Raw genomic sequence first — 20,753 nt, 5'->3', positions numbered from 1 at the left:
CGTGCAGTGCATAAAATATTTTATTTTAAATATAGGAAACTAGCCTATTGTATTATAAGCTGATTTGTGTTATACATATTAAATTTTGCAAAATTTTACATGATTTAAGCATTTTTTATTTGTGTTAGAGAAGGCAATCTGGTCCATTCGTTAAAATGGATGTGGATAGTGACGAAGAACAGCAGCTTAACGATATAGCGCAGCTAAATGCCGTTCTAGCACAAGACGACGAGCCTTCTATTCTTTTAGGATCGTTAAGCGGCAGCGTAAGCTCACTACACTCTCGATCCCTTACCAGCACTTCCACTGCCAGCGCAGCTCAGGAACATGCACGAATTGACTCAGCCTTAGCCCTTAACAAGCTTCTAGACGAAAAACTAAGAAGACTCGAATCCGTACTCGTCGGCCGCTTACATGAATGTAGACAAAACTTAAATGATCTGCACAAGCTAGCAGGCCCTGCAGAGAAAGACCGGCAAGAAACCTTCCGCTATATAAACTGTGGTAAGCCATATTTCAAAGACAAATCAAATTTTCCAGCTCCTGACAATGAAGACACTATAATTATGAAAAAAAGCAACATGTACGACTTCTCTGAGATTACTTCAGTGCCTGGCTGGACTGCAAAAGACAAAGTCAGTCTGAATAAACTTCTTCTTGAAATGTCAATTAATATTAAAAAGAAAGAGTTGAATTCAAAGATTGCACAGCTGAAGCGAGAGAATAAAGATAAATGGTCAAGGAAACTAGAGAGGCAAGTAGATGCTATCAATAAAGAGATCAGTAATTTAGGAAAGAAAACTTTAAAAGATTTAGCATTGCCAATTGACCAGGAGTATGACTGGGAAATTATTGCAAATAAATTAAATAAAAGACACAGCGCTGCGGAGTACAGGATACTATGGAAAGAATTTTTGCATCCTAACATCAACAAAGAGCCATGGTCAATGGAAGAACATGCCCACTTTCAAGAAATTGTAGCCAAGTTTAACTTTCAAGACTGGGCTGCCATTGCTAAAGAACTGAACACTGGCAGGACAGCTTATCAAGTCTTTGTTTACTACAGAACCAACATGAGCAATACATCATGTGGTAAGAAATGGACAAAGGAGGAGGAACAGTTTCTTCAGCGATTGATTGCATATTATAAAGAGGAAGATTACATACCCTGGGGCAAAGTAGCTTCCTCTATGGAGAACAGGACAAAGATACAAATTTATAACAAGTATTTCCGACTTGTCGAGAAACGGAAAGGTAGGTTCCTACCAGAAGAGGATGCTGTTATATTGACATGTCTTGATAAGTTTGGACCAAACTTCAAGAAAATGTCAGAGTATCTACCGGGCCGTTCGGCAACTCAAATTCGTGTCCGATACCAAGTTTTAGCCAAAAAGCGGATCTCTGCTGTCTGGACAGTCCAGGAAGATAGGCAGCTGCTTCAACTAATGGCCAATGAGGAATGTCTAACTAACTACTCTAGCGTCACCAAGCACTTCCCTGATAAAACCCGAGTGCACTTGAGAGCTAGATATGCTACATTATTAAAATGGATGAAAAAACATCCAAACTCGTCACTTGAAAATGCACCCAGAAGAGGTGCTCGACGCCTCGGTCACGGCCTAGCCTCTGACAATCTCAACAAAGCTACTGAGGTACTAAAGAAGAGAATAGAAACCGAAATTGATAACAGAAAAAGCAAAAGAATCACGAGGGAATCACCACTTGAAGTAATAGAAGATGCTATTGTAGCTAATCTTTTAACTGAGCACGTTAAACAGGAGGAAGAAAGAAAACAATATGAAATCTATGATGAAGATGAACTATTTGTTTTTGATTCTAATGCTGTTGTATCAGTACATAGTCTAAATGTGTCAAACCTGCAAAAAATCATGATTTTCTTGAGAGCAAAGTTGAAGCAGGACCTTTTCAAAAAAAGCTCATATGCTGAAAAGTACCCTGGCTTGCTAGACACGCAGCAGGAGGTAAACCTATTTCAAGTGAAGAGTTACTCGAGAAAACAACAAACAAACGTCGTAAAGTTCACTGATGCACCAGACCTGTGGGGTAACAACACGTTAGGCAATGTGACATATGTACTCCCACCACACTATGCAACAATAACAGGATGCAGGAAGCTTATGGCTCACATTAATACAAAAACCAAAGAAAACGCTTTAAAACCAGAGTCAAATATCAATCTGAATCATTTGATTCGAAGAAATACAGTCTTTAAACAGCAAATGTTTCTTTTTATGGAGAGGTTTAATTCTCTGTTTCTGTATTCCATGCTGCTGTCGAATGAGGGCCCTGAGCGAGTGGGGACAATGGCCTTGACAGATTATCAACATACGACTGATACAAGTAGAGCTCATCTCAATGACATCTCTAGCATAAGCATTCCCGGTCCATCTCAACCGTTCTGCGGTGGCAGAGTCAAATTGGATTCATTTAGCGATACTAATATGAGTATTGACTTGCCTGAGCCTGCTGATGTTCAAAAGGATCAATATTGTGTGCAGAAAGTTGTGGTTGGTGACCAGGTTAGGTATATTGCTGAAGATGAATCTAAGATTTCTAAGGTGTCTAAGAAGAGAAAAATACCATATGTGTGCACTTAGAATTGAAATTCTAAATAATAGAATTTGAAGAATGTGATTTATAGGAAAGGACATTTTGAATAATATAACTATTTGAAGGACGGTGACCTAAAACAGTATTGTGATGGTTCTTAGTTTATTTCATCTATTGTAATACTAATAATAAGTTATTTTAGTTTTTATATAATTGCCTAGGCAATGAATACCATTTAGATTTAGCATTTAAGATGTAAAATTATTTAAGTATTCTTGCCCAATAAATGTTAGCAGGATAATCTTTTTTTTTTATATTTCCTGCTTAAAGGGAAAATAGATCAAAAACAAAACCTTTGAAATCAGTTATTTTAAACAAAATATGGGAGTAATTGTTTGAAATATATATGTATTGTGTATGCTTGAAATAAAAAAAATTCCATGACTGCCATTTACCTAATAAAAAACAAGTTATAATACAATAGACTTTTAATTTATTAGAATTATAAAAATAATTTACTATACAGTATGGGAATGTACCTTCACATTCTTAACCTTTCTTCTCCAAGTGCTCTAAAAATCCCTCGGAGCATCTCACAGACTGCTGGTAACATTTCTCAAAACCCTTGGAATCAGCATCCTGAAAGCAAAAGTAAAGATATAGCACACAAGTTAAACCTTTTTGATTAAAATTGACCAAGAGTGCAAGCCTGATTTATGATGAAAAAAAAACATATCTTTTTAAAACCCTTCTATTGCAAAACATGCAGTTGCCTGTTGAGACTTAATACCATATTAATTTTTATATTCTTACATAATAAGGATCTCTGATGATCCGGTCACCCTGAGGGTCAAAATCGCCGAACAGCAGCAGCTCAGCCTTACAGTTCTTGGGAGCCATTCTTTTGAGGTCCTTCATGTTGGCCTCGTCCATACCAAATATGTAGTCATAGTGGTTGAAGTCTTCCTTTGTTATCTGCAAAAAAAAAAATCTTAACATTGTAGAGAGTTTTTTTTTAAATAATACTTAACTACCTTTCAGCTACACATCTTGAAATATTAGAAAACTTTTGAATTGTAATAGGTAGAATGGTGAAACCTCATACATCATTTAGTTCTACTTGCTGGTAACAAAGTTAGATTGCAGAAAAATGGGGAAAGTTGTATAAAAGAAAGGCGCTTTTTTTCAAATCTGGTAACAAGTGAGAATAAGTAGGCTTATAGGGCTAGCATAGTAGCGGTGCGATAACAACAGGCCACCGGAATAGACTACCTGTTTATGAACGGACAAGAGGGGGCAAAATAGAAATACAAAAATCTGTCAAGGTGGTCAAAGACATGCACTAACCTTCTCTCCGGGAGTCAGGAACTGCAGGCAGGATTGGCTGGGGTCCACAATTCATCACGGAAGCACAACCGTTTTCGCACATGTCTTATAACAGTCTGTCATAGGTGTCAACCACTAATTAGAGGGCCGCGCGGGCGGAGCGAGGTGCGAGGGGAGGGGAAACCTATCTTTTAAATATATATGGTTAGGTAGGTAGAATTATAGGTAGAATTTTGAACACTACCTGTGAGTCATTTGACTACTTATAACCAGTGATCAGAACTATGGAAGCAAAACTTGCTGAGTGGACATTTTAGAGTACTTACAGCCATGAAACTATTAATATCCTTGTAGTAATGTATTAGAAATCTTAGATTCAGGTATAAAATCAAATTTAGCACTGATCTGAAAATAATAATCTTGGTTTTATTTTAAATTTATGTCAGCTCTAAGGTGTTGTTAAAGTTTTGCTCCCATAGTGCCGACCACTGCTTATAACGAAGTGTCAAAAAGTTGGCAAATGTTCTTCTTCTTCTTGGTTAGGGGCTTTGTAAGGCTTCAGAGCGCCTTATGTATCACTGCGACCATTTCTGATCTATTGTGATCGCCACCTCCTACAACTCTCGATCAAGTCCTACAAATTCAAAGACTTGTAGTATCTTTTTGAGATCGAGATACCTCACATCCTCTGGGTGTATTTGGCAAATGTTACAAAGATCTCACCTGTCTAGCTTGATTGTTATATGGAACATTATGTTCCTTCATAGTGTCCATAGCGCGATAGTCCGGTGTGTTTCCGACATGCCAAGAACCGATAGCGGCACTGTCGATTTCCCACTTATCGCCGATGTTTAGGTCATTCACGGTCTTCTGGAATACGCCCTCGGCTATTGGCGAGCGGCAAATGTTACCTAGAACACGTTATTTCATTGCACAATAAAGTTTTGATTCATGAAATTATCCTTGGCGTATAGGATACTGGTGTAACTTTAACAAAACTGCATGTTATCGCCGAATACATACCAAGACAAATGAACAGTGCTTTCTTTTTCTCGGCCATCGTTTGTGAGGTTACTGTAAATGTAAATTAAACCCTTTTCGTAGGGTCAAAGCTTTCCTTGGAAAGGGAAAATGATGCGAAATCAGAAATGAGAACTCGCTCTTCTGAATCATCTGTCAATGTCACATCAATGTCATTTTGATCATTTCAGACATCTTTTTGCACGCTGTTTTTTTCCCATGTTTTCATGGTTGGGCCACAGATAATGTTGCACCCTTGCTCACCCCTTGCTTGACAGTTTTGTTCATTCACTCAAATACGTCATTCATATCAATCATCATATCATTCACTAAAATTGTCAACCAAGTGAACCAAGTCAACCAACGATACGGATGCGATCGTGGTTGTTTATTGATGAAATCATGATTTTCAATAAATAGTTAAGAAATAAATTAAAGCACATAAAATGCTCGACCTAAAAGCTTGTACAGTTTGTTTTAGTACAAATGTGAACCTTTACAACATGGACTCTGCTGGCACGTTACGGCAGGAATTCAACTTGATATCTGGCCTGAAGGTAAATTTTTCGCTTGGTATTCTGGTATTTCCGCTAAGATTTTGTTAGCTTTTTGTTTTTACTAATCTTTATGACTAAAAAAGTAATTATTAAAAAGTCTTTTCTGTTTTCAGACTGCAGACTGCTCTGGTTTGCCCAAATATTTGTGTGTAGAATGTTCAGCATATGTGCAACGCTTTGTAAAGTTTCGTAAAAAATGTCAGCGAGCTCATTTTACGCTGCGTGAGCTCCAGCTAAGGAATAAAGAGGTTAGTGTAATTTATATAGTACATTCTAGTTACCTATGCCCTAGCTTTAGATAAGGAACTAATATGAATACCCAACCAAACCCAAGTTTTGAAAAATGTTTACATCAAATTTATCTGTTTCAAAATATAATTTCATCGTGATCACGGATTAAGGTCGACTAGACAAAATCATTTATAAGTAAGAAGAGTAGAGGACATCCTGTTAACTGTGTTCAAGGTGCTGCATTCTATGAGAATTACCCTTATAAATCTTACAATATGCTTTTACCTGGTATGGCAGCTACTTCAATCAAATCCTTAAATCCCTTGGGTCAGCCAGTCTTGACTGCCAACTTGTTTGCTAAGACATGAAATATTCCTAAACACAAAATCACTTTCTTAGTATTTTTAGAGGTATATTTTCATATCGCAATAAATAGCCATGGTTGTGAATTCAAGCCTCCTTGGTGCTCAATAGTTAAATGTTTCTAATTCAGAAAAAAATACAAAAAGAGGGTCTATGGTCATGTACGTCACATTGAACATTGTCCAATAAGGGATATGGGACATTATTGTAAACTGTGAAGTATGCAATGATAAAATGGTACTGTAGATATTGTATAATTAATGCAGTATAGTATGCCTGATCCTGAGATGAACAAATTGATTTTGAGTACTAATTCCTTCTAGTGCTGATAAGATAAATAAATGAAAGTAAGTTAATTAAACAAAGCAACAACATGTTATAACATAGTATGACAGCAGTTCTCAAAAAGTTTGTACAAAAATTAAGGAAAAAGTTAAATCATTTGTTTTTATTCCTATTTTGTTACCAAGATGTATTTGATGAATTGAATTTTGTAAGTTTTATTTCGTCATTAAGGTTCTCTTGGTATCTATATTTTCTTAATTATAACACTTATCCTGTATATATCTTATGAAAGTCGACTTATATTGCTAAATGTTGGTAAAAAAATAGGATCAATTAAAATTTGCTGACATGGCTATGTACAAAGTTTTCAGGAACTGCTCTTGAATACAGTATTCAGTATTCAGTATTCAGTTCTTTATTTGCCAATATAGACACGAAAGCCATGCAAATACAATTATATATTATTTATAATATAAATAATCAACAATAAAAAGGTAAGTAACAAAACAATAACAACAAACAACGAGATAATGAAATAATAAGTGAATTAATAAATAAATTAAATTTTTAGTCAATTGTAATTAATAAATATTTTTTTTTTTAGTTTTTTAGTCAACAAGTAATAATAGTAATAAATGTCAGTTTCACTTACCATTTGACCCATAAAATAAATGCAATATTAAATGTCAACCAGAAAACTGTAAAAACCTGTATGAAGCTAAATGAAATATGATGAGAGGGATTAGTCAAAAAATCTAGTATAATATTCATCCAGGCTGTAGAAAGGCCTGCACATAAGGTAGTTTTTAAGTTTTTTACTAAATTGTTGAACATTTTCAGCATTCTTTATGTCGTCATCTAGTTCGTTATATATTTTTAATGATACTCTAGAGACACTATTTTTAAAATGCGTATAGTTTGACGTCGGTAGAGCTAGTTGCACCCTACGCCTTAATGGATAATTCATTTCTTGACAAGTCAATTTAAATAAGTCAATGTTTTTATACACATACATACTAATGTGATATATGTACAAAGCTACAACTGTCAGGATTTTATTCTCCACAAAAAGGTCTCTATGCGTTTCTGGAATACCACCACACCGAATAATACCACAGGATATTTTGAATATTGTGATATAATGTGGTTTCTTATTTATTTCAGATCAGCATACATAAACTGGAGGCTATAAACAGAGATTGCTTAGACCTAAAACCGTCACTTTCCTTCGTAGATATAACTAGGACAAATTACGAAGAAGCATACTCCCAAGCGAACAGAACCAGCCGACTAGGAATATACTACGGTGATGTAATACCCATCATCCACCACAGCACGTACACAACCCAAGTTATACATGTACCGAAAAAACAGGAAACTGTTGAAGATATTAAGATTGAAGAAGAACCGAGTTTAGAGCAGCAAGAGATCGAACAAACAATATCTATAGTTAAAGACGACGATTACTTTGATAATGATATTATTGAACATTCCGATGAAGAACCTCCTGCCAAAAAGGTTAAAGGGAAAGCGAAGAATTTAGAACTGGAAAGCTCAAGTTTAGATGAAGAGTATGCGAGTATGGTGGCTATTTCGGATAAGGAGGCGCAGGCTGCGGTGGATGTCTACAGGCTGTTTAGCCATGGGGTGTTCCGTTGCGGGGTCTGCAATAAGGGGTATCATACGCAGCAGAGGCTGACTGCTCATTTAAGGATGCATGATCAGGTGAGAATCTCATCTTTACTATTTACTATTTATCTTATACTTTTGAACAAGCAATTCTGGTATATTTATTTATTTATACCGACGATCTCGGAAACCGCTCTAACGATTTCGCTGAAATTTGTTATGTGGGGGTTTTCGGGGGTGAAAAATCGATCTAGCGTAGCCTTAGATCCCGGAAAACGCGAATTTTCGAGTTTTCATTAGTTTTTCTTTCGCGTTAGTAAACGTAAAATATGGTCGTTAATTTCGCCGCGCGCGCATCGATTCCGCTTAGCTCAATCTTACGAGGTCGGTCTAATGTACGCAGATAGATCGTAGGTGTCAGGGTTTCGAATCCCAGCCAGAAATTAAGTTTTTGTTTTTTGTCTTTTTTTTTGTTTTTGTATTTATAAGAGTTTTTTTTTTATCTAAAGACGTGATGTATTAAAATAGAACCGAGCGAAGCTCGGTCGCTCAGATATTTTATTTATCGTATGGCAATTAAGACTACAATACACTGTTAAGCTGTTATTTCTAGCATTCAGTTGCCCACGTACAATGATAGTCAATATGTAGAAAACAGGATTGAAATTGCTTGTTTTACAATAGGACAAGAGTATTAGTCATTTTTTTTATGCTTTGCATAGGGGTACTTAAGTACAGAAGGGAATTATAGCATTGGACACTTGAATATTTTTTTCTGTGCCTATTAAAGTGTCCCACAGCTGGGCAAAAGTCTCTCTCCTTGTCCTTATTTTCCAATGTTAATAACTTTAATAAGTAAACTTAATACAATAGATGTCTTAGGATTATGGGTGTCTCGTAGGACGGTGGATTCTCATGCTTGTGGTTTTGGTTTCAAAGTATTTTATATTTGGGACTTAATCGCGTAAACACTTACATTAATATTTGGCCCGACGTTTCGAACATCACATTCACCACCTGATGATTCACTGGCTGATATCGTGAGTGTTGTGTGTAGGCAAATTGTCAACCCTAGTGCAAAAGTGAATAATCAAGAACAAGTGCGGGTAGTTCGAGAAACTCGCGCGGCTAGAAGATGTTGATGCAATTCCTCGTCAGTCTACTGTGATGTTCGAAGCGTCGGGCCAAATATAAATGTAAGTGTTTACGCGATTAAGTCCCGTTTTGTTCTAAAATTATGAGTGCAAATCGTGTTAGGGCCAGTTGCATCAACCACATTTAGCAGACACATCATCGTCACGCAGCAGACATCTATGGAACATCCCATACAATAAAATTTAACGAACGCTTTAACGGTGACAGATGGTTTGGTGCAACCGGCCCTTAGTCTAAATCAATATATTTTATATATTACTGGCGTTATGCATAAACGCTTTATAAACCTGAATTAGCTAATAATCGTTTGTTCCATTATCTGTCATGTTGACCTATGTATTTGTGAGAAAGGGACAAAACACTTTAAACATTAAATAAATGTCATATACAAAGAAAAAATGACCAATGCCTCCAAGTGTTCCAAGCTGGAATCGAATCAGCATACTCCGTTAACCAGACGGATGCCTCGAAGCACTCGGCCATCGGTACACGAAAGCAAGGGTCAAAATTTTCAAGTCATATGACACAATTACGGAAGGCTTGGCGCCCACGCCATCTCTGAGGTAGAACCGAAACTAGTTCGACCTCCTAACTGAATCAACACATGTGATTACGAGCTAGCGAAAACGAATCAGTTCAGTAACTTTTTTTATGAATAAAGGGGTACAAGTTTAATATTATTTGTTCCAGCATGTAAGTGGAAACTTCCTCTGTAAGCTATGCGACTACTATTACAAGACGGAGTACCTGTTGAAGACTCACACGACCGAGAAGCACATGTACAAGTATGAGTGTAAGAAATGCAATGAAGTCAGTTTTGACCGGTAAGTCCTCCTTTAAGCAGTTGATGGGCATATTAGAATTTCGGACCCCCCAATTAGCGAAAGTTGTTAACAAAAATTAACTCACTGTCAGTTTTGTGATAATAATTAAGCATGAAATTTCAATAAAGATATGGTTTTTATAATATTGTCTTCGGTTACCGCGATAGTTATTCATGAAATAAAACTATGGAAACGGATTAAATCGCGTATAATGAATTTAAAATTCATCCCGACGTTTCGAACACTCAATATACTATGATAATACTACACACGCATCTTTTTGTATAATAACAAACTAGCTTTTGCTCGCGGCCCCGCTGGCGTAAAATTCGAAAATTGCGGAACGAACTACACAAACTTCCACACCCCATTTTAGAGAAGTGGAGGGTTAGAAAAAGACACAAAAGTAGCCTATGTCACTCTCCATCCTTTCAACTATCTCCAATTAAAAAATCACGTCAATACGTCGCTCCGTTTTGCCGTGAGATGGACGAACTGACACACACACTTTCCCATTTACAATATTTAGTATAGATTATTACCGGTTCCACATAAGTAGAACGAGCGGCCTCGCGAGATAATGTCCTTGCTTCGCAAACCACCAATGTGGCCGTGTCTCTAATTTTGTATCGAGTTGGTTTGTATCGAGTTGCGTCTGAGGCACATCTCGATTCGCGCAACGCTACTGTGTCTGTGTGGACCCGCTTATTATTTTTATTTCTTGTCCATAACTAAAACTATGTATTCTTTTTCACAGTTTGTCAGCTAAACAGCACTACATCTGGGCTCACCTGCAGCGGGGTAAGAAGAAGGACGCCAACTGGTACGAGTCTCGGCCCAAATGGCTGAGTTCCAAGGGCGGCAAGCGGGTGAAGGGCGTCGTCACTATCCGACCTGTCAGGTACTGTATACTACCTGCTGGCTAACATATATCTAGACCAATAGGACGCCAACTGGTACTAGTCTCGGCCCAAATGGCTGAGTTCCAAAGGCGGCAAGCGGGTGAAGGGCGTCGTCACTATCCGACCTGTCAGGTACTGTATACTACCTGCTGGCTAACATAATATCTAGACCAATAGGACGCCAACTGGTACGAGTCTCGGCCCAAATGGCTGAGTTCCAAGGGCGGCAAGCGGGTGAAGGGCGTCGTCACTATCCGACCTGTCAGGTACTGTATACTACCTGCTGCTAACATATATCTAGACCAATAGGACGCCAACTGGTACGAGGCACGGCTGAGTTCCTAGGGCGACAAGCGGGTAAAGGGCGTCGTCACGATCGGACCTGTCAGGTACGACCTTAGTCAACACTACATCTGACCTGCAACCTGCAAGCATGTATTACTCGTAATATTGGAGATCAATCATAACTTGTGCACGAGAACTAAGACTACAGGTTAGGCTTACCTCCAGCGAGGCAGACTCCAAATTGGGAAAATAAATAAATTTTGCGAAATTATACAGCACTAACATTTGATAAAATTCCACGATATGCACGTTCACAATGTTTTAAGGGTTCCGTACCAAAGGAACCCTTATATGGTGAGACTCTGTCGGTCTGTCTATCTGTCACATTATTTTACATTTAATTATAATATATTAAGCAACCACATGATTATACCGACTTAAATACTAACTAAAAATAGATCAGATAATTGTTCTTCCGCGGCAATTTGCTAATTAGGAACTTCACACTGATTAAAATGTCCACAAATTTTACACTTATAAAAAAAACTAGCTTTTACCCGCGGCTTCGCCCGCGTAATAAAAGTATTCATTAAGATTTTCATTTGGATCCTTAGGTCTCTCTGTAGGTATATTTATCTGAGATTATTTCGATTGCACATAATACTTTTGCTTGCAATGATTGTAGAAATATTACACATCGACCACAGCGTAGGTAATTCTATATACGTTGGGGAAAACTTTATAAACATCCCACATAGCCCGTATTTCGACACTATAATCGGTGGGTAAAAAGTACTTTTTTCTATTATCCCTTAAATTTTTTTACATTTTGCTTATACTTATCGCAAACGTAATCTTCAAGCAAGCAAACAACGATCGTCTTAGAGCACATTGATTGTAAGAGACCGCCGACCGATTATCCGTATCCCTCTAACGATACCCATATTATCCGTATCCGTATCCGTATCGCTATCGCTATCGCTATCGCTATCGCTATCGCTATCGCTATCGCTATCCCTATCCCTATCCCTATCCCTATCCCTATCCCTATCCCTATCCCTATCCCAATCCCTATCCCTATCCCTATCCCTATCCCTATCCGTTATCAAGATGTTCAATGATTTCTTATCAAGTGCTAAAATATAAAGTTTCATGGTTTTATCTTTTAAAATTAAGAAATCCCATACAAACTTTCAACCTCTTTTTCAACCCCTTCATCCCTTTTTTTTTTGAAATAAAAAGTAGCCTATGTTCTGTCTCAGGGTCTAAAGATTGTCTGTTCCAAATTTCATCAAAATCGGTTGCGTGGTTTAAGCGGGAAAGCGTAACAGACAGACAGACAGAGTTACTTTCGCATTTATAATATTAGTATGTAAGTATGTAATATTAGTATGGATGGATGTTGGAGAACTCCACGGGGCAACGCCGTTATCGAAACGTCGGAGTCAACTAAGTCCCGTAAAAAATTAAATTGTGTAGACTTACCCCCTTATTCATAAACGTTCACTAAAGTTATCAAGCCGGTAAAGTTCGTTTGTCCCTTTCCGACGTATTGGTGTGATAGAAAGGGACAAACGTTTGCCCCTTTCCGACGTATTGATGTGATAGAAAGGGACAAACGAACTTTATCGGCTTGATCACTTTAGTGTTTATGAATACGGGGGTTAGAAATAGGTACCTCGGCCGATGACATAGAGCTGTATATTACTTATTTAATTTTGCAGGAAAATCAACAAGCTACCCCCCGACTTCCCCGTCTACACTCCCGTGAAGCACGAGGAGCAATACGAGCTGATATTGGAACGCAAAACCTCCAGGAACTACTTGGAGGCCGAGTATAAATGCGAGTTGTGCTATCGAGGCTTCCGCGCCGTTAATACCTACAGCAAGCACATGAGGAAACATGATCCAGTAAGTTTCTGTTTAGTTACCAAACTGCTCGCTAGATGGCGCCCCCAGCTAGGGGCCATACGAGCTGATTTTGGAACGCAAAACCTCCAGGAACTACTTGGAGGCCGAGTACAAGTGCGAGTTGTGCTATCGGGGCTTCCGCGCTGTTAATACCTACAGCAAGCATATGAGCAGCGATTGTTAATATACCTAGATGTCTAAAGAGCTCTCAAAAATGTCCCCACGAATATTGTGCCACGGTAGGCGGGGCCTAAAAATTGTGCCACGGAGCTTGTCAGTGCGCTAATGGCGGCCAGTCGGAACAGTTTTAGTACGGCATATTTAGAATATATGTTTATAAAAAGAATATGCCGTACTGTTTTGTAATATCATGTGCTAGTCGTTCCAACAAATACGGAGAAAAATATGGGATTAAGTTTCATGTGTAATTTGGCGAAGATCATAATTATTTCGATTTATTTTGTACGAGCTACTTTTGTATGGGGATGATGTTATGCAATATTTTTAATAGCCATTGATATTTAAAAACTTTCATTTTTGTATAGTTTTATTAATATCGCGCGACCATGTTTGCTTGCCTGCTGTGCGGCCGACATAGGCCAGTAAACTTGTTTAAACACACGTACGTGTCAGTGGCATAGTAGTTCGATTATTTTGATCACAGACCTTGTGTCACCGGCATCTTATACTTTTAAACGAGCAATTCTTGTATATTTATTTATTTATTTATTTATTTATTTATTTATTTATTTATTTATTTATTTATTTATTTATTTATATATATACTAGCTTTTACCCGCGGCTTCGCCCGCGTAATAAAAGTATTCATTAAGATTTTCATTTGGATCCTTAGGTTTCTCTGGTATATTTATCTGCGATTATTTCGATTGCACATAATACTTTTGCTTGCAATGATTGTAGAAATATTACACATCGACCACAGCGTAGGTAATTCTATATACGCTGGGGAAACCTTTATAAACATCCCACATAGCCCGTATTTCGACACTATATGATCGGTGGGTAAAAAGTACTTTTTTCTATTATCCCTTACAATTTTTTACATTTTGCTTATACTTATCGCAAACGTAATCTTCAAGCAAGCAAACAACGATCGTCTTAGAGCACTTTGATTGTAAGAGACCGCCGACCGATTATCCGTATCCCTCTAACGATACCCATATTATCCGTATCCGTATCCGTTTCCGTATCCGTATCCGTATCCCTATCCGTATCCCTATCTCTATCCCTATCGCTATCGCTATCGCTAACGCTATGGCTATCGCTATCCCTATCGCTATCCCTATCGCTATCCCTATCCCTTATCAAGATAACACTAAGTTCTCGCGCTTTGTACACATATTTAAAGTCACATACAGGTCGAAAGCGATTAATTAACATTATTTTTACCTTTTTTCCCAACGTTTCGGCCAGGTTGCACTGGCCGTGGTCGCGGAAGACTGACGTCCCAGCAAAATGTCACCGGAGATGTAAACAACACAAAACTACCCGATATTAATTTATATAAATGTTCGGGGTAGACAAATAAATATAATTTACCCGCATGTAATTATTTACGACATCACATTAGAAACCTCAAAAATAACAGTACTTCTCCACTATTTAATGGATGTTATTATACATATAAACCTTCCTCTTGAATCACTCTATCTATTAAAAAAAACCGCATCAAAATCCGTTGCGTAGTTTCAAAGATTTAAGCATACAAAGGGACATAGGGACAGAGAAAGCGACTTTGTTTTATACTATGTAGTGACATCGCTATCCCTATCGCTATCCCTATCATTCATTCATTCATTTATTCCTTTATCAAACATAGTTTTACATGTCAACAAAATTACATATAAATACATTCTTCTTTGTTATTTTTTGTTATTAAGTGTCTACAGTCGGCACTTATAACTTACATAGTTAATGCAAACATGCTGTCGAAGATACATTTCAATTTTATAATTCAAAATGGTTGGTATAGTGAACCAGTTCAAGAGTGCACGTCGTTGAAAAATTCGTCAACAGTGTAATACGCTTCAAGCATAAGTTTATTTTTAAGTTTATTTACGAATTTACGATTATCGCTATCCCTATCGCTATCCCTATCCCTTATCAAGATAACACTAAGTTCTCGCGCTTTGTACACATATTTAAAGTCACATACAGACAGGTCGAATGCGATTAATTAACATTATTTTTACCTTTTTTCCCAACGTTTCGGCCAGGTTGCACTGGCCGTGGTCGCGGAAGACTGACGTCCCAGCAAAATGTCACCCCATGTAAACAACACAAAACTACCCGATATTAATTTATATAAATGTTCGGGGTAGACAAATAAATATAATCTACCCGCATGTAATTATTTACGACATCACATTAGAAACCTCAAAAATAACAGTACTTCTCCACTATTTAATGGATGTTATTATACATATAAACCTTCCTCTTGAATCACTCTATCTATTAAAAAAAACCGCATCAAAATCCGTTGCGTAGTTTCAAAGATTTAAGCATACAAAGGGACATAGGGACATAGGGACAGAAAAAGTGACTTTGTTTTATACTATGTAGTGATTTATTTACACTGACGATCTCGGAAACCGCTCTAACGATTTCGCAGAAATTTGTTATGTGGGGGTTTTTGGGGGTGAAAAATCGGTCTAACTTATCCTTAGGTCCCGGAAAACGCGAATTTTCGAGTTTTCATGCGTTTTTCTTCGCGCGCCATCTCGTGTGCAGTACTTGTACTGTTAAGACAGAATTCTTTCGGTTGATGTAAGTACTATTTATTGCAAACACTAGATGGCGACACAGGTCAAGGCTAAAACGAATAGAAAAATACACTATTTGAGTTTTTGTGGCGAAATGCGCGCCATCTCGTGTGGAGTAGTTGTGTTGTTAAGGCTGAGAATTCTTTCGCTCGATGTAGGTACTATTCATTTTTGAACTAGATGGCGACACATGTCAAGGATACGAAACAGAATTTGCCCAGATATTAGTGGTTTAAATGGCCAATCTGAACACATTCGTGGACACGTATGGTATAGCATACGCGTAGTCATTTGTTTCCTTTGGTCTATGACAGATGACGTCACTAAGCGTCCCTAAACGTGTTAATTTAGAAAGTTGTAGAATAGAAATAGACGTGACGTCCGGTGTCAGTACGACGTATTATGATCTTGGAACCACTTTTCGGCTGGCATTTTGTTTGAAAGTAGTGTTCTATGTTATTTTCTTTCGGTGGCGACATCTAAGTAATTACATATTTAAGGGCCGGTTTTTTAGTCGCCAGATAAATATATCTACCAGATAAAGTTATCACTATCCTTTTCATCACACGTATAAATTACAGTGACAGCTGACATTTATCTGACAGATATTATTTATCTGGCGATTGAAAAACCTGACCAGCCCTGAAAAGGTAAAATTTATAAAATGAAAGCCTACGTTTAACACCTGTTAACAATAGATGGCAACTGACAACAACCTGAACGTGACTGTACATTGATATACAGATATAAATTGAATTTATCTAGCTATAAAAATACTTATTATAGCGGCATACGTGTACGACATAATTATTATTTTAATATGTAGGTTGTTACTTCATAACAACAAATTAATTATGTAGTTATTTTTTAATATGCATAAAATTAAAATTATTTCTGCTTGGTTCTTTAATGTATGACATAAACCCATCCCTTTTCGTGTCAAATTTTAGTCAAATATGAACCGCGAATTCTTAGCTGCCAGTACGTACAGCAAGAAGGTTATTAGCCGAATAAAATCGCTGATTGGTAGTTAGTGACATTATATGCATTTCAGCTACACTTATCTGTGTGCATTAGTATAAAAGAGATGACTATTGTTTTGTTTACTAGTTTTGATTACAGGGCCTGTAAACGTATTGTCTTGTGTAAATGTAGGCGTAATTGTGTATGTGTGCCAAACGGTGCCAAGAATTTGAACGGTAATGTTCTTAAAAGCGGCTTCCATGTTTATCTTACTTCGTTGCATATGAGGAAACATGATCCAGTAAGTTTCTGTTTAGTTACCAAACTGATCGCTAGGTGGCGCTGTTCCGTGTCAAATAAATCCCAAAACGCGCTGGTAAGATTAGTTAGACCATATGAAAAATAGAGAAAACATAATTCTTTTAGCAATCAGCCTGTTGAATTCTTGAAATGCCGAGTATAAGTGTGAGGCGTGCGATAATGCCCTGCTAAGCCGAGTGGCTCTATGGCCAATAGTCCACTATCATATGTTTATCATAGAAATATGATCATAACTCTGTATGCCTCCCTTTTTCTCCAATGTAAAGAAAAAGGATGGCATTTTTTTTTATTTAGTCGTATGGCAAAGAACAGAAACATTCATAGGTTAACATTGAGTCCAATCAGCCATTTCTTGGCCTCGTCGCTAAGGGTGATCAGGTCTTCTGTAGGTCCATTGGCATAGCGCGTCACGGGGCAATCCTCTATTATGTGCTGGATTGTTTGTGCAGTCTCGCCACAATTGTTGCAAACCGGGGACTCCACCCATCCACACCGGTGTTTATAGTAAGCACAGCGACCATGGCCAGTACGGAGTCGGTTGAGGTTACACCAGTGCATGGATGGCATGTTGCCTATTATCATATTACTATGATAAACATATGATAGTGGACTATCTCAAAATCAAATGATTTTGAAAATCGAACTGTCAGCTTTAGATACTTAAGTTTAAGTTAGCTATGGATTTTCGTTTGAGATAGCGTTTTCAGTTTAGGAGGGAAGTGTAAATATGAGGTAACATGACCTGGTAAGTGTGACAGAATATCATACTATTTATTTTTCTACCTTTGAAGGTTTCTAGCAATGTTGTAACTCAAAACCTCCAGGAACTACTTGGAGGCCGAGTATAAGTGCGAGTTCTGCTATAGAGGCTTCTATGCCGTCAACATTATGAAGGAGCACGTTCCGATGCCTTTCGTTTAGTGTTGATACATCTCGCTAGGTGGCGCTGTTCCGTGTCCAAAAAATCCTAAAACGCGCTAGTAATAGTAGGCCATATGAAGTGAATTTATTTATAAACTTTGTTTCGCAGGCCTACGCGGGTGCATACTCCTGCGATATGTGCAAGCTACATTTCAAGTCGCCTCGCAAAGTGTACCGACACATGAACATAACACATCTCTTCAAATACTCCTGTCAGATTTGCAAATTCGTCTGCTTCAACAAGTAAGTTAAAAACATACTAGTGAAATATGTGTACCGATATACAGTGTGTTACGAACAAATGGTCTTTTCTTAAAGGAACGCTATCTTACATAGTTATTTAACTTAACCATGCCCTGAATTAAAAAAAAAAATATAAACTTTCTCAAAAAAAATTATTACCAGCAATGTACAGCACACACACTTGTCAAGTGAGGACAATGTGCAATGATAGCTCATAAGAAGTGTGAGCGATGTGAGTAATGACAATGAAAAAGTGCATACGTTACATTGAATGTTGGGATTTCGGAAAATTATTTTGTCAGTTAATTTAAATAACTATGATTTGCTGATATGCGATTGCTAACTGACTGTATTATTATTGGTTTTAATAAATGCCCGGGTGGTGGTAACACACTGTATGCATAAACAATTGGGAACTTGACTGTTTTTAAAATAATAGTTATTTGTTTTACAAGGGGGCAAAGTAGTTGTTTAACCGCACGTGCCAATATTGATACCCGAGCAAGCGAAAGATTCCAATATTGAACCGCGAGCGTAGCGAGTGGTTCAAAAAGTGGAATCTTGAGCGTTGCGAGGGTTTCAAGGCACGAAGGTTAAACAAACTTTGCCACCGAGTGAAACACAAAATTTTTCACCACACCAACACGAACAAAATACTACCTATAAAACATCAAATTAAATCAAATCCATCAATTTATTCAATATTTATGATTCAAAATCATCATTTATAGGTAAATTCTACCAGCCAGCTTAAGACATCAAGTTAAAATTTGTATGAAATTACTTTGCACTCTTGTGGATAAAATGCAATTTTGCTACCTGTTTTCGAATAGCAAAGTAAGCCTTTAACAGTTGGTGTGGTGAAAAATATTTTATGCCATGCACGAAATAAAGCATCAGATAATTATTAGAAAAACATGGAGAGAAGTTATTTTCACGTCATATTTCTATTTAATAAGTCAGGTAGAAATATAAAAAGTAACTGAATTGACCTTGACGTCACACAATTCGATTTCATATAAATTCCATATTAGCAAATCGTACAAATTCGTTTTGACAGTTCTTAAAAAAAGCTGATTTGACTAGGAGGCAAGTAGCCTATCAGATAGAGGTTCATTCAAGTCAAACTAAGTTTGTAGTCATTTGTTTATGAACATTGTCTTGCTTCAATTGATTGCCCTCAGTGCTATTGAATTTGTTTTAATTCTGAATATTTTACAGGGGTCAGGCGCATATGCATTATCGTTGGCATAAAAATGTCACATACCAATGTCCACATTGCGAAAAGGAGTTTAAGTAAGTATCCTCTCATTCACACCAAAGCAGATTCTAAAATTCTTATTCATATTTTAATCTATGCCGGTGGCAAACAAGCGTGTCGGCTGCCTGATGATAAGCCAGGGTGTCCACTTTCTGGAAAGTCAGGGAAAGTCAGGGAAAAGTCAGGGAAGCTCATAGTGGTCATGGAAAGTCAGGGAAAGTCAGGGAAATGATTTGGAGGTCAGGGAAAAACTTGGCACCAAGAAAAAAAATCAAAAAGTATTGAAAAAATAATATGATTTCTTGGATTGGCCACATCCATGACAGCAAATATGGATTCCCGGTAGTGATTTTAAGGCCACTTAAAATTGTCTCTTTAGACTTTTCATGACAAGTATAGTACCTGGCCTCCATCCCAGTGATTGCTAACGAGATATATCTTCGTGCTCTAGCTGACCTTAATTTATCCGGCCCAAAATCGTAGATGTGTAAAAATCCACATTTTTTTTACATTGTGTGCCCTACCCACATATTCCAAAATGGCGAAGGGGGTCGGGAATAAATTCAGTTATTGTGATTCAGATTAACTAGAAAGTTGCACCACAATGTCACCGTGTACAACATTCATAAGTCAGGTGCTTCTGTTAGGGCGATGTGAAAACGACAAAGATAAAGTTACGTCGCTGTCGCAAGTATCTATCCGACAATTCAAAGCGGAGTTCCTCATAAAGCTAATGGCGCAAAACGTCACATAGAGGCGCAATTTGTATGAGTCAAAGGAGCATAGGAGGATAATAAGCGTGACGATGAGAGAACTTCAAACACTTGGAAACCTAAAGGCATCATGTAGTGGCAAAACACCTAAATGGGCATCCCGACGCTGACAACAAAGAAAAAATTTCGCGCTCGCTTCGCTCGCGTTTACTATTATTCATTTCATAAATTTAAATTCCCTTTATTTTTCGTGAAAATTTCGTGAATTTTTCATGAAATTTAAGATTTTTTTGGAATCATTCCGCAACTTGCACATAACTACTCTGCTCTGATAGACTAGGTACAGTAGGTACTCCATTTTGTTTCCTATGTTATGTACATAAAAATTACTACCAGTCCCAGGGACGTAAAAAAGGGGAAAAAAATTCGCGCTCGCTGCGCTCGCGAGATGTTTTTTTCTAGTGTAGGATATCTAAGGGCGCCGAAACC

The 20,753-nt window shown here is 37.5% G+C and overlaps 2 protein-coding genes and 1 pseudogene across 2 annotated transcripts; 2 read left to right on the top strand and 1 right to left on the bottom strand.

Moving 5' to 3' along the window:
• Positions 1-57: 57 nt before the first annotated feature.
• Positions 58-2,872, top strand: LOC125238301 (snRNA-activating protein complex subunit 4-like). Its single transcript, XM_048145591.1, has one exon. The coding sequence runs from the start codon at positions 156-158 to the stop codon at positions 2,616-2,618; it is 2,463 nt and encodes an 820-aa protein (XP_048001548.1). The 5' UTR covers positions 58-155; the 3' UTR covers positions 2,619-2,872.
• A 169-nt stretch (positions 2,873-3,041) lies between these two features.
• Positions 3,042-5,076, bottom strand: LOC125238302 (low molecular weight phosphotyrosine protein phosphatase-like). Its single transcript, XM_048145592.1, has 4 exons — positions 4,921-5,076; positions 4,621-4,808; positions 3,385-3,546; positions 3,042-3,210 (listed from the first exon to the last, which is right to left on the bottom strand). The coding sequence occupies exons 1-4, from the start codon at positions 4,955-4,957 to the stop codon at positions 3,121-3,123; spliced, it is 477 nt and encodes a 158-aa protein (XP_048001549.1). The 5' UTR covers positions 4,958-5,076; the 3' UTR covers positions 3,042-3,120.
• A 191-nt stretch (positions 5,077-5,267) lies between these two features.
• The window catches only part of LOC125238303, a 38,098-nt pseudogene continuing 22,612 nt past the window's right edge, over positions 5,268-20,753 (top strand).

Source organism: Leguminivora glycinivorella, chromosome 23, assembly GCF_023078275.1.
Source record: "Leguminivora glycinivorella isolate SPB_JAAS2020 chromosome 23, LegGlyc_1.1, whole genome shotgun sequence".
Taxonomy (NCBI): Eukaryota; Metazoa; Arthropoda; class Insecta; order Lepidoptera; family Tortricidae; genus Leguminivora; species Leguminivora glycinivorella.
Note: the sequence above shows the minus strand (reverse complement) of the source record. Positions and strands in the feature narration are given on the sequence as shown.